Genomic DNA, 14,871 nt, shown 5'->3' with positions numbered 1-14,871 from the left:
TGCCTCTTCTGATATCAAAGAAATACCATTAATCTTGGTCTATTCAGCTAAGAACACAAAAAATACATAGACTCATAAACTAATTGCATTGAAAAGGTTCTGATATACTGAATGATTATAGTTCGATCAGAGTTTGCAATGTGATTTTTGGTACAGTCATAGTATCTTATTTATGTTGAAGAGCAATAAGAGCTTGCTGCAAGAGCTTGCAGTAATAATAGAGGTTGATGATTGGGCACGGGGAGAGAGCTGCATAGAGGAGCACATGTTTTTTCTGACCGTGTTAAGATAAGTGAGGAAGTGGAAAGTTTATTGAGCATGAATGCTCAAGCTGTGGAATATTTAGTACACTTTTTTTGTTATCTTTTTTAATAAACGGAAAAACAAAGAGTTTACCTGAACACTGGATTTGTTGTTGGAAACACACGCCAAATGCTGCCTCTCTCAAGCCTTCTCTCTCCCACCAAAGGCTGCAGCAGCAGCATATGCACTGCCCTTTGCCGCATACACACAACACTGGTTATGGTAGAAAATGTCAAAAAAAATTCCTTAACCTGAGCAAATTTCAGTCAGTAGTCCTAGTAAGGCACACTAGTCTGTTGTGATGTCATTTGTGGGGACTATAGCAGCTGTAGTCTGATTTTACACAAAATGATGGGATACTAAATAGTGGGACTGGAACACTTGTTCCACGTAAGCAACCAAGCATAACATCTGAAATATAAAATTATCATCAGTGTACCTGTCGTCAAGGATTGTTCACAAAAAACTCCTCTGGAGGCACATGACAATCTGTAAATTCAAGCCAAGTGTTGACAAGAAACCCCAGTTCAGGCTCTCTGTGCTTTTGCTGTTCCCCCTCCTCCAGGAGTGAAGACACAGTTCTGGAAATTGTTGAACACCATGATTCATAATGAAGTTTATGCTAGTAAAATTTACTAGACAGTGAAGTCTGATGAACTCACCATAGAATATGAACAGCATCTTTATAACAGACTTGGATATGATGATTCAAGACATGAGTACATTCGTCAAAAGATGAGAGAACTTGAAAGACTTTTGATACGTTCAAGCAAAAGAAACCTTAATGAAGATGATTGAAGAACACATAAAACCTGCACTTTTTATGCTGGTTGTGGAATCTGTGAAAACCCTAGCAGGTTTTGCTGTTGAAACCAACTCCTACAAGTGCCCTAGTCTGGTAAATGTAACAATTCTGTCCCAACATGCTGCTACCATGAGTGGCTTAATACTTGAATTTAATATACCTTGAGTTGTTCACTCAATATGTTTTTATCTATTCAAAAGTGTAGATTTAATTGTGCAGTGAACTATGGTGGCTGTTGAAGCATTTTAAACCTGAAACTGTGCTAATAGTTCCAAAAATGTAAGAAAAACTAATTAGTGTGTGCGTATTACCCCACCCACTACTAAATACATGACAAGTCCCCAAAAGGCAGGCTGTTATCAAATTGGAAAGTCTACTTTGTGTTATTAGAAATTCTAAGTGACCTTTTTGTTCACTGCCCTTGTAGCATGCTACTTGATTGGTTCCAAAAAAGCATATCTCGTGTTGAGAGAGAGAGAGAGAGAGAGAGAGAGAGAGAGAGAGAGAGAGAGAGAGAGAGAGAGAGAGAGAGAGAGAGAGAGAGAGATGCCATCAGCTGCCATGAAGAACAACCTTTTGAACCACACAGTCTTTATAGACAAAACTTCCCAGTTTTCTGTGTAGTGAATCCAGTGTTGCTTTTTATCACACAAGTGAACATAAATACATTTTACTTAATATTTTATTTATTATAATAGCCTTTTCAAATCCAAATTTAACGGATATCCTTAGAGGCCTCTAAGAAGCCATTTGTTTCATTTCACTGCGTTCAGTTTCTTTAAAGAAGCTGACAGATCTGGCTCTTGTTTGAAGGCTATTGAAACAAGTAACAAAAAAGTAGTAGGAACCATTCACAGATCACCCCTGTCAGATTGATTTCAACCAAAAAGTTTGTTTCTAGTAGGACACGAGACAGGCATCTCTTAGAAGATAAAACAATGCAATAATTTTGAAAAGAAAATAGATAAATTTCACTCTACTGTAAAGTTGTAATCTTGCCTCCAGCCACAAGAGATGTGTTAGTAAAAAATGAACGAACATCTTAAATCTAAATCTGACAGGGGTGTGAATAATCTGGGTTTAACCAGAGATAGGTCTGCAGCTCTTCAGAGTCAACTGGAAGCTATTTCCAGTTGTCAGACTGGAAATAGCTGATATTTATAATTATATATGAGATATATATTATTTATCTTGTTGTCTGTGTAACTGTATAACTGTCTGTATAATTTATAGCCAGTTTCACTGAGGTTTTGTTGGAACGTCAAGAACTGAACAAGCAGCTAATTGTCATGCTAAATGAAAGATCAAGTCACAATAACTATTTGATAAAAAAAAAATCAAAGAATTTATTAAACAGCTTAACAAAACAATCAAGTCATTGCACATAAACAGCTACAAAGATAAAACTGTACAGAAAGAAATCAGTGCAGTTTGTAACATGTCTCATTCGCTGGCCTCTGTATTAGATACACCTGTAGATGTTTTTCTCAACACAAATAGTAACTTAGCCAATCACACAGCAGCAGCTTGGTGAACTTAAAAGGGGATCAAGCGAGCAGTTTTTGGGTGAATGAAAATGCATTGTTGACTTCTGAGAACACAGGAGATAAGGCAGGCTGGTTCGAGACGATAGATGGCAATAGTAGCTGACAACCTGTTACAACCAAAGTATGCAGAGTAGGATTTCTGCACGTGGTACAAGATCACACTGGGTTCTACCCCAGCTAAAAACGGGAAACTAAGGCTAGGGATTTAATTCAACAGTACACAATCACCAAATTAAAACAAAAATTCAACAAATTGGAAAAATGCTGCCTGGTTCAAAGATGTCCAATTCCAGTGGTAACATTCAGATGGTAGGTTCAGAGTTCGGTGTACACAACATGAAAGCGTGGATCTATCCTGCCTGACATCAACAGCTGAGGCTGCTGATGAAATGGAGTAGCTGTTAGCCTCTCGACACATTTGGGCCCCTTAGCACTGCTTTCACAGACAACCTGAGTATTGCTATCGACCATGTCCATCCCTCTATGACCACTGTGTACCCATGTTGTAATGGGCACTTCCAGTACAATGATGCACCAGTTCACTCATCAAATTAAACTGGTTTGTCAGACATGACAATGGTTTAGCCATGATGGTCTCCACCCTCACCAGCTCTGGTAGAACAAGAGATTTACATCATGGATGCACAACCAACCAATCTGCAGGAACCGTGTGATGTCATCATGGATCAGAATCTCTGAGGAATATTCTGATGCCTTGTAAAGGTTATGCCACAAATGATTTAGGTAAATCTGTTCAATGGGCCCTGTCCTGGTACTGGCGAAGTGAACCAGAGTCTCTGGTGAGAGTACGTAAACTGGAGCAGTGTAGATGCAACCGTCTTACCTCGTGTGTCGTGGGATAATCTACTTTCACATTTGCTTTCTGATCAACTGAATAGGAAACATCTACGAGTGGAGGAAATATTGAACAGTAGTCACGGATGGACTGTCGTTTATAATTTGTTGACTGTGCTGTACAGTGCATCTGAATCCTCAGAACCACCAGGACGTCTCAGACTGTGAAGGGACAAACACACACCTTGTAAGGATAAGATGTTATCACTAAAGCTCAAAACCTTAACTTACTATGACTTGACTAAGTATAATAACACATTGCTTTAAAGGAAACGACACTGTGAACTCACCAAGGAGTGTTCTTTATCATGACCATTGAATACTCCACCTCTACGTCCTCCTCATTTTGATGCGTTTTGGGTTTGGCTGGCATAAAGTTGGAGTAGACCGGGTCCTCTTGTTTTTTAGAGAATTGTACACTAGCATAGTGGATGTCATCTTGATCTGTTGAATTTCCGACTGCTGCAGTTGACGGAGTCTCCAGCTGACCACCTGAATTCTGCTGAAGAGTAAATACTGCACTCATGAGAACAAAATAATGTTGATATTATAAAGACATTTCAAGAACTGATATTAACTCCAATCCTCCTGCAGAACCAGAGCCTCCCACAAACTGAAGGACTAACAGAGGAAAGCAATGTTTAAGTGTTTATGATGAGGAAGACTAACACCAGAGCTCTTCGTCCCGTCTCCTGGTCTTTCTTTGGTCTCAGAAGTTCGCCTTGAAGCCATCTTTCTTCTGTAAATATAAAAATCAGGAAATTAATAGGTAAAAAAAAGAATCACAGATAATCAGAAAACAGCTGTAAAGAAGTCAAGTTGAACTGCTCACCTAAAAATGATGAAGGCAGACAAAAATAAAGCAATCAGGAGTAGAAAAGTGATGGATCCAACAACAGCAGCTGTGGCTGAACCTGGATTCAAGGAATAAAATGAAAGAAACATTTAATGAATGTTTCTTTCATTAATGTGATTTTTTTCAATAATCACAGAAACAGAAAAATGTGGATGTATAGGATTCAGACACTGGTGGACAACATAGAGCCAGGCAGGCAGGTAAAAAAAATTAATTATTAGTTTTAACAATAAAACACAATTAACAAAGTTGTTGTAGGAAGCCACAGAACAAATAAATGAAATGGTTCTTTGACTTCCCTGTTAAGGCAAGTAGCACAGAAAACAACTGCTGTCAACTAACAGTGAGGGTCTGCCAGCAAGGAACAGAAAGGCAAATTCACACACAGGGAGGGTACCAGCTGATAAGATACTGGACAATATAGACATGATGGGCAGAGACAACAGAATGTAAACAACCTAAAAGTCTTTCTTAAAGCAGTTTATTTTGACCATTTCTTCATATTCTCAATTTAGCCTCTCCCCCCTCTGCCTTAATCCTTCCACAGGTCACTGAGACAGCACACCCCAGACTGCAGAGCATGGTGGACCCGGAGATATAAACGGGCAATGTTTAAGTCCTGTTTGGTAAAAGCTCTGGTCAGACTGCTTTTAGATTTTTTTTCATCCATATTTGAGAATGAAAAAATACAATTTCAAAGTGAAGATAAATGTCTCTCTATTTTACAAATATAAATGTACATATACCTATAGATATGAATGTCTCTATTACTTTTTCTCTTTGCAAAGTTGTTTGCCAGCTTGACAAGTTGAGAATTTAGTCTGCATTAGTTTAGATGCAAATGAGCAATCTTTAAAAAAATGTATCTTTTAAAGAACACATGGAGTGACTATTATTTTCAGATATATGTTTCAAAGGAAAAGGCCTTTCAAAAGCACCATATAACTCCTACCTTTAGCTGGAGTTGCTTCTTTAGTTTACAAGATCTGAGATTTAAGCCTTGTTAAAATAAATATCTACTCCTGGATTAATTATGAATCTTCTTAAAAGCTTCCTGAATTCTAAACTAGCAGAGGAAGATCATTCACTTTATGAATTTTTTTAAGTACTTGACATACTCACTGAAGGCACTCTATCCATCCTCCCCTCATTCGTGAACAACATTGATAATGTGGGGGCACTTATCAGTACACAGCCAACTAAATTTCAATGCATCTCCGCTTCAGTGAGATTTTCATGAAACACAAACAAATGTATTTACACCGACCCTCTGAAACACGTCTCAGACTACCATAGATGAGGGTAGGAACGTAGATCGACCGATAAATCGAGAGCTTCGCCTTTTGGCTCAGCTCTCTCTTCACCACAACGGACCAGTACAGCGCCCGCTTCACAGCAGACGCTGCACCAATCCGCCTGTCGATCTCCAGCTCCATCCTCCCCTCATTCGTGGACAAGACCCCAAGATACTTGAACTCCTCCACTAGGGGCAGCACATCCTCCCCAACCCGGAGGAGGCACTCTACCCTTTTCCGGTTCAAGACCATGGTCTCGGATTTGGAGGCACTGATTTTCATCCCCGCCGCTTCGCACTCGGCTCGAACCACTCCAGTGAGAGCTGTAGATCACGCCCTGATGAAGCCAATAGGACCACGTCATCCGCGAATAGCAGAGACGCAATCCTAAGGCCACCAAAACGGATCCCCTCAACACCTTGGCTGCAACCAAAAAGTTCTGTCCATAAAAGTTATGAACAGAATCAGTGACAAAGGGCAACCTTGGCGGAGTCCAACTCTCACCGGAAATGAGTCCGACTTACTGCCGGCAATGTGGACCAGACTCTGACACCGGTCGTACAGAGACCTGACAGCCCTTATTAAAGGGCCCGGTACTCCATACTCCCGGAGTACCCCCCACAGGATCCCTCAGGGGACACGGTCGAATGCTTTCTCCAGATCCACAAAGCACATGTAGACTGGTTGGGCAAACTCCCATGCCCCCTCCAGAATCCTGCTGAGGGTATAGAGCTGGTCCAGTGGTCCACGGCCAGGACGAAAACCACACTGCTCTTCCTGAATCCGAGATTCGACTATCCGACGGACCCTCCTTTCCAGAACCCCTGAATAGACCTTACCAGGGAGGCTTAAGAGTGTGATTCCCCTGTAGTTGGAACACACTCTCCGGTCCCCCTTTTTAAATAGGGGTACCACCACCCCAGTCTGCCAATCCAGGGGAACTGCCCCCGATATCCACGCAATGTTGCAGAGCCGCGTTAACCAACACAGCCCCACAACATCCAGAGCCTTAAGGTACTCCGGGCGAATCTCATCCACCCCCGGGGCCTTGCCACCGAGGAGCTTTTTAACAACCTCGGCAACCTCAGCACCAGAGATGGTGTTGAGGTTGCCGAGGAACGTAGATCGATTTACCGGTCGATCTACGTTCCTACCCTCATCTATGGTCACGAGCTTTGGGTCGTAACCGAAAGAACAAGATCCTGGATACAAGCGGCTGAAATGAGTTTTCTCCGTAGTGTGTCTGGGCTCTCCCTTAGAGATAGGGTGAGGAGCTCAGTCATCCGGGGAGTACTCAGAGTAGAGCCGCTGCTCCTCCACGTCGAGAGGAGCCAGTTGAGGTGGCTCGGGCATCTGGTCAGGATGCCTCCTAGACGCCTCCCTGGTGAGGTGTTCCGGGCACGTCCCACCAGGAGGAGGCCCAGGGGAAGACCCAGGACACGCTAGAGGGACTATGTCTCCCGGCTGGCCTGGGAACGCCCTGGGATTCCTCCTGAGGAGCTGGCCCAAGTGGCTGGGGAGAGAGACGTCTGGGCCTCCCTACTGAAGCTGCTACCCCTGCGACCCGACCCTGGATAAGCGGAAGAAGACGGACGGACGGACGGACTTGACATATTTTCACAGGCATTAAAACAAGCTTCTTCTTGATTGGAGCACGTCAGCATTAAAAACATTGCATGGTTTGACAATTTCAGGAAGCTCATCTAAACAATCAAAGATTATTTTAGCTCAATCAGAAGCCATGCTGAAGACCGTCTGTGTGTGCATTTGTGTGCAGGAAGTTGGATTTCTGGCTACAGTAAATATAGACATTACAGTTAATTACAGTAACTTACTTGAAACCACAATCAGATGTGGAATAGAGTTAATGTGTCCCCTGCTATTTCTGGCTTGACAGTAATAATTTCCAGCATGTTCATGTCTGATGTCTACAATGGTAAAGACGTGTCCATCTGCTGCTGGTGAAGTCATGTCTTCTTTATACCAGGTATAAGTAGCTGCTGGGTTAGCAACACTGCTGCACCTCAGGTTCACTGAACTGCCCACTGCTACCTCACCAGGAGGATCCACAGACACAGAGGGAAGCCTTGGAGAATCTGGAGGAGAACGATCACCAACATACATCATATTTAGACAACTTGATATTAAGCAGACTTGTTTAAAAGGGTTTATTAGAGTGGAGGTTCCACGAGTTGATTAATTTGTGCTAAAATCTAAACACAACTATAAAAACATGTATTTATAATTAGTCTTATCACTTTCTAGATCAGAATTCTTCATAATGCAATTTTGTAAAATAGTTGTACTCAATCTTTGCGACAAGGATGCATATAAAAAGTCTGAGAAGATCAAGTTTAAATGACTGCTGGATGTCTGGGGTGACTCAGACCTTTTAAGATTTAACCATTATATCACAAGTTGGGTTCCTCTGTACAGTTTTTGTGACAATGATAAGACAACTTTTCAGACTCATTTCTGTACTTACACTCCACGTTTATATGGACAGATGTGGAGTTGACCGGTCCATATTTGTTCTCAGCCTTGCAATGGTAGGTCCCGCTGTCCTCAGACCTGACAGAAGGAAATTGATACACACCTCCTTGTCCTTGAAGCATCGTTTGGTTGTCTCTGTACCAAGTGTAAAAAGGTGCTGGGTTACCATCACCTCTGCAGGTCAGACTTAGTGAAATACCCTCCACCACATCTGTGGTACTCAGTGACACCTCTGCACGTTTCGGAGCATCTAAGGAAAAAGGAGAAACTTCTGACAATGCTTCGAGAGGCCTGCATTTACTGTAGATGGATTATAACCAGCAGCCAGAGTCCGAGAACTACTAATCAAATAGAGAAAGGAGATTTAAATCTTAGTTTTCATACATGTTGCAAAAAACAATAGGTATTTAAAATACCACCTGGAAAGGAGAGGCACAGCTTGAATATGTCAGAAGGGCATGATCCAGAGAGTAAAGGATTTTTCTCTGGGTCAATCTGATGCAGAATCTTGAAATGTTTTGCTGGCAAACCAGCTGTACTTACATTTCACATCAACATTAAGGAATATTGAGTGGCTTTCCCCCAGCTGGTTTCTGGCTACACAGCAGTATTCCCCAGAGTCAGACGACTGGATGGATCTCAGGGAAAAACGTGAGTCCCCACTGAGAGGTTGAAGAGTCGATGATTTAGTCTTCTTGTACCACGTGTTGTTAGCGGGTGGATTAGCTTTACTGCTGCACTTTAGAGTTACATGGTTTCCCTCAAATATGTCACCAGAGGGTTCAGCTGACACAGAAGGAGACACTGGAGCATCTAGAGAAGATGGAAATAATCAACTGTGTTTCATTATTGCCCATGGCTTGTATATGCAGGGAGATGTGGAGAAGTCTTCATTACTTTCCTCAACTTCAGAAGTTACACTAAGAGTACTACAATGATTTGGGAAAGCCCAGATGAATATGTCATGACTTTGTAAGCATTTCATAGACTGATTTACATTATCTGAGTTAAATAGAGGGACATCTGTGGATGAATTAAAGGCAACACCTTAAACATGGTGGTACCTTGTGTGACATAATGGTAAAATCAGAAGAAATCAGACAATATGTCAGGAAATACTGAGTGTGAATTTTGGCTAAAGACTCTCTGCTGTCGTATTTTTTTTTTTTTTTTTTTTTTGCCTTAGTGTCAACTCACACACTTCTGGAGCTCTATGTTCCTCATGGTGGGAGAATGCACAGGAGATATTGTCTGCAGGATAAATTGATCCTTTGTAAGTATATTTTCCATGGTCAACTCTCTGTCCATTCCTGAACCAGATGTAACCATCACTGGCAGCTGGAGTGCAGCTGCTGTGACATTTCAGCTCTGCATATGTTGTGTTCTGGCTGACTGAAGTTCTTATCACCTGCACTTGGAGAGCTGGAATATGACATAAAGAACCACATCAGACTTAAACCGTATTCTCTCACGATGACCAGCTAATAAAACCGTAGGATGGCTTTAAATATTCAGCAGTCAGTGTTCATCAGTACCTGTGACGGTCAGAGTTGTTCCATGTAAATCTGTCCCCCAGTTCAAGCTATTACTTTGGAATGTGAATCGATGCTCTGCTGAATCAGTCTTTTTTAAATCACTAATTGTCAGGATGGACAGTCCTGGTGTGTCAGTGACATGCACACGATCTGCATACTGAGAGTCTTTTTTGAGGTCCTCTGGTTGTGAGGCACGGCTCCATTCTTTGCTGCGGGCAGGACTGAACCAGAATTTTGATGTGACATAAGATGGATAGGAGGAACTTATGGTCACGGATGAACCTTCGAATGCACAGATTCTTTCACTACTGTAAGTCACTTTATAGCAGTATTCATTCCGGACACCTGAAAGATAAACATTTTCCATCCACTGTCAGTGACCATCTTTACTGCTTTAGTTTATGACTATGAATTAGACTTTGGTGTAAAACATAAAGAAAGTCATACAGCTGAAACTAACCCTGACGCAGTTTAAGCATGAATGAACGAAAACTCTGACATCTCTGTAGAGACAGTGACAGCAGATGTAGTTGTGCTGGAGGAAAATGTTGGAATCAACTCACAGGTTGAAGGGGAGGGGGAATCTTCATGTCCTTCAACAGTGCAGGACATGCTGTCGTAGGAGCCCACAGAGCCATAATATTTCTTAGATGTCCTTCCAGGGATTTTTTTTCCATTTTTGTACCACACATATTTAGAACGGGCAGGTAAATCACACATGCTGGAACACTCCAGCTCTGCTGGACTGTAGCTCGTTTGGACAGAAACCTTTAAACCTGTGTTGGGGACACAGAAAACCACTTTAATAAACATCACAATGAAAACTGTTCTATTAGTGTTTTAACATTTAGACGTGCCAACCTGTGACATATAACCGGACTCCTGGTTTGCCGGTATATCTTCCATCTGGTTTGTTGGTGATGAACCTAAACTTGTACACAGCTGAGTCGCTCTCTTTCACATCTTTAATTGTCAAACTGCAGCTCTTCCCAGTACAGCTGTACTGCACACGGCCTGCGTACTGCGCCTGTGTGTCCACACCCACAGGGTTGTCATCACTTTCAGTAAACCAAAATGTTTCCTCAACCCTAATGGTTATCATACCAACACTGTGTGGGTGTTCATAATCACAGTGCATTACCACCGTTGATCCTTTTATAGCACAGACCCAAGAAGAGCGATAAGTCACTCCCCAGTCAGTGTAACTCTGTCCCACTGTAACACAGAGAACAGAAACATATTTAAGGATATGAAACTGTCTTGTCTGTTCTAGCATAACCCCCCCCCCCCCCTTCCCTCCCTCCCCCACCCCTGAAGAGAAAGAGAAACAGAGGAAAGGAATAATTTGAAATAACTGAAGTTTGTTCAGATTTTGATGGGGTTTTCATTGCCGATTTTGTAAAGTAAAGTAAATCTTGTTTAGGTTCCAATTTTTAAAATGTATTTTGTTTATATTAAAAAATGATTTAAAATTAAGGATGTACAAATGATCTGTTTAAAGTACTGAGTATCTAAAGCTAATCCAAAATAACTCAAACAACAGAGAAGGAATAAAAGACTAAGATATAATCCATAAAAAAGATTAACATTTCAATCTAAGAGACTGAAGTAAAAGATCTTTTTGTTCTCAGTTACTAAATATAAACTCAGATTTAAATACCATCAGGGTTGGAACCACAGAGTGTTTTGCTTGGTTGCTCTAAAGGCAGGTGAACAGTGTAAAATGGAAACTCAAGTCGATTTGTTAAATACAAGTTTAAGCAAGGTAACCATTAAATCCAAAGTGATCTGCTTTCATTGTTTTTGGTATTGAAAAATAAAGAAACCAAATAGCAGGCATCATGAATGAAATGAATGAAATGAAATTTATTCGAACATGAACATGATACAAATATAAAAATAAAATAGTGCACAGTAACAAGAAGTGCATAAGAAAGAAGAGAATGCAGTAGTTGTGTACCATCCTGCTGCACCGACTTTCCAATTTGTAATACCAACTTTACGGGACGTTGCAGTTAAGTTTTCTGACCTGGAAGTCGAGAATTCTGACAGATGGAATGCACTATAATACTAAAAGTGATATAAAAAGGAACCAGCAGAAGCTAACTAACTAAATCCACAAGGTAACTCTAATAAAACAAACTCTTTGAAGAATTAAAATGAAGACTTTGAGTCAATCTGTTGTAGGTTCAGAATGAACTTTCTTCCCTTTGAAATTCCCTGAGTCAGGAAAAGGACGGGGTACTTGTTCTGCTTGAGTCGCACTATTGTGCAGATATCTGGGTTGAAACACGAGAAGATGATGCGCCTTTTCCCTGCGTTCTCCAGAACACAGTTCAGAATAATGTCAGTTCACCCACTAATAGAGAACGTGAGCTGGGTTTAGACCGTCGTGAGACAGGTTAGTTTTACCCTACTGATAATGTGTTGTTGCAATAGTAATCCAGCCTCTGTGCGCACTGCATAGAGGCTGAGAGGCTGGATGCTTATGAGACCAGGACAGGGGTGGAGCTAAAAGGGGGGCGGAGGGGGCCAATATAACATAGTAGGCACACTGTAAATTAACTTATAGAGCAAAGATAGAAATTATTATAAAAAATATTAAAAGAATTAGATCTTTCTAGTCTTTGTACATACATATATATTGAGGAGAATTAGTTTGATCACATATATCTACTTTGATAAAATATTGGTTTAATTTTTTTATATTTGTTTTTTGATTTAAAAAAAATTCATTTTGAGCACACATTTTGATTGATATTACTTTTAGTTTGATTGAATAATAAAAAGACAAATTGCCTCCATACATACACACACTTGAGATAACCACACTCCAACCAGATGGTGGCAGTAATGCACACCTCCAGTTTTTTACCAACCTATAAAACTTAGGGATGAACAAGAGGAGCTAGAACGAATGGAGTCTAAAAGGAATATTAGTTACAGCGGGGGAACGGGTTAAAATCAGGATTTTAAACATAGCATTGTTTTTATTTTTACAAAAAAAGTATAAAACTAATACGTAGAATATAGTAGGTGAATGCTATAATTACACATTAATGTACAGTAGGTGGTATGCACCACTAATGTTGTTTGCGTTGTGAATAAAAAGAATGATTATGTTTCTAGAATCGAAGATGTCAAAGAAATATGTAGCTGCCACCTGAATAGGAAGCCAGAGGTGTCCCAAATCTGGTGCTGATCAGAAATTCTGTTTATATCTGCTAATTGCACCCGGTGCTCAATTCTTATCTAGCTTCAAAAAGGACTATCAGAACACTATCAAGATGGAGGCTTGTTGTATATAGCTTTATTTTATCATGATCAACCAGTTTTTGGTCTTTTTTTTAATAAGCATATAAACGTGGTTATATACCTTTAAACAAATTCAGATGGATCCTTGGATGCCGCTGCTCTGCCAGGAAAACACATTGCATGAATCTGTTTACATTGTCCAGGGTGTACCCCGCCTCTAGCCCATTGAATACTAGAGATAGGCACCAGCACTCTTTGCAACCCCAAAGGTGACAAGCGTGATAGAAAATGGATGGATGGATGTCTACATTGTGTCCTTCAGCAAACCTGAAGGCTATATGAAGTCTGGAGGTCTGCAGCTCTTGACTCTGATAACCTCTGTGCTAAACGCGATGGGCCTCAGGATCCATTGACCCACGGTAGCACCCAGGTGGTAACACATTATTTTACTTATGACATATGAGGAAGTGTACGGCCCTTGCATAGGTGTGTACCTAGACTTCTTGATAATGATTATGGGAGGATCAATCGGGGCTCATGCTACATTCCTTTTCCCTGCGTCGTGTCTGATCAAGAGCCCGTCAGCGCTGATATGTCTGTAAACATTTCTCTGACTTTCTTAGATTAAACCAGTTAAACTACAGATTTCTGTTTCGTGCATCATATATTAAAAACACTCTAAAGTGCAAGTGGGGGTTGCCCTAAGGGAAAAGAGCTGGGTGTACCAAAGGTGTTTCACTGCAGACAGGGTGCGGTAGTTGTAACAATGGTTGTCTTTTAAATTAATAACTCTTGGCAAAACAACAGGTAATATTTTATATTACCTAAATATATTCTATTTTAGAAGTGAAATTAGGCATGATGTCCTTGTTGATTTTTTTTATTCCTCTGTTAGTTCCTGACAGAATGAATACAGAATGACTGTATGAATGAATACCCTGATTTCTTTAAAGCATTTAAAAATTTGGATTGAGTAGCTTTTTTTGGATATTTATCAGCAGTACTCTAGAAAATACACTGGATGCAGATATCTGGCTGTCCAGTGTTGTGAATGCTGGTGTTGAAAATGCCTTGAAATAAAACATAGAGATACAGTACCTGCAAAGCAGAGACAAATGACGAAAAGACTCGGTGTCGCAAATAAACCCATGGCGTCTTCTCTCATCCATAAATTACACCAGCAGGTTGATCACATTAGATGAAGCGCCTTCCTGGAGGATGGTGCAACTTTTATTTTCTCTAAAGTTTCTGTTGCTGCAGAAGTTTCACAGCAGCGACATCAGCGTGAGTCACATGAAGCTGCCGGGGACAAGGAGTGGTTTGTTCCGCTTTACATCATTGACATGCATGAACGGAGCCTTACAGTAAACCCCCCCCCCCCCAAAAAACCCCCAAAAAAACAAAAAAAAAGAAATTATTCCTACAGATGCCTTCTTTGATTTCTTTAAATAAACTGTGGAAACTGTTCATACGTAACAGTGCAGGTTAGAAGGTTAAAACATTTTGTAGCATTTTCTGTAACACATGCTCATATACAGCCATGGTGAAGTGACAAGTTTCATGTAAAGATTTCAACGTAACCGAGCTGCAGCCCTTAATATGATGTTTGACAGATGAGTCAAAGAACAATCAAAAGTTAAATAGGCTTTTGGAAACAGTTTCAAAAAGACATGGAAAAAGCAGGTAGAGTGTTTATCACGAAACCATTAAACTTTTATCTGATCAGTTAAAAGTAGGACAGTAGGAGATAAGTACCAGCACCCCTCGTGACCCCATGAGGGATAGGCGAGTCAGAAAATGGATGGATGGATGGATGGATGGATGGATGATCAGAAGAGGCCAAAGCTGAACTCTTTGGATGTCATTGCTCATGACATGTTTTTGGAGGAAGAATGGTTCTGTACATCACCCCAAAAACATGCTGAAA

At 40.8% G+C, this 14,871-nt stretch overlaps 1 protein-coding gene and 1 long non-coding RNA gene across 2 annotated transcripts; both read right to left on the bottom strand.

Annotated features, from left to right (window-relative positions):
- Positions 1 to 2,443: 2,443 nt before the first annotated feature.
- LOC118563087 lies at positions 2,444 to 4,413 on the bottom strand. The gene is made up of 4 exons (XR_004931005.1): positions 4,343 to 4,413; positions 4,180 to 4,249; positions 3,801 to 4,012; positions 2,444 to 3,672 (listed from the first exon to the last, which is right to left on the bottom strand). It is a non-coding gene; the product is annotated as an uncharacterized LOC118563087 (long non-coding RNA).
- Positions 4,414 to 4,914: 501 nt separating this feature from the next.
- On the bottom strand, positions 4,915 to 10,745 carry LOC118563019 (B-cell receptor CD22-like). Its single transcript, XM_036136600.1, has 7 exons — positions 10,694 to 10,745; positions 9,690 to 9,812; positions 9,352 to 9,576; positions 8,698 to 8,967; positions 8,147 to 8,404; positions 7,497 to 7,757; positions 4,915 to 4,937 (listed from the first exon to the last, which is right to left on the bottom strand). The coding sequence occupies exons 1-7, from the start codon at positions 10,743 to 10,745 to the stop codon at positions 4,915 to 4,917; spliced, it is 1,212 nt and encodes a 403-aa protein (XP_035992493.1).
- Between the last annotated feature and the right edge of the window lie 4,126 nt (positions 10,746 to 14,871).

The sequence above is a fragment of the Fundulus heteroclitus genome, chromosome 5 (genome assembly GCF_011125445.2).
Source record: "Fundulus heteroclitus isolate FHET01 chromosome 5, MU-UCD_Fhet_4.1, whole genome shotgun sequence".
Lineage (NCBI taxonomy): Eukaryota > Metazoa > Chordata > Actinopteri > Cyprinodontiformes > Fundulidae > Fundulus > Fundulus heteroclitus.
Note: the sequence above shows the minus strand (reverse complement) of the source record. Positions and strands in the feature narration are given on the sequence as shown.

Coding starts and splice junctions, on each gene's coding strand:
- LOC118563019 (XM_036136600.1), bottom strand. CDS start 10,745: ATGACAACCCTGTGGGTGTGGACACACAGGCGCAGTACGCAGGCCGTG. Junction 8,405..8,697: donor CCTTAATGTTGATGTGAAAT/GTAAGTACAGCT, acceptor CTTTTTCCTTAG/ATGCTCCGAAACGTGCAGAG. Junction 4,938..7,496: donor ACATCTGATTGTGGTTTCAA/GTAAGTTACTGT, acceptor CATGCTCTGCAG/TCTGGGGTGTGCTGTCTCAG.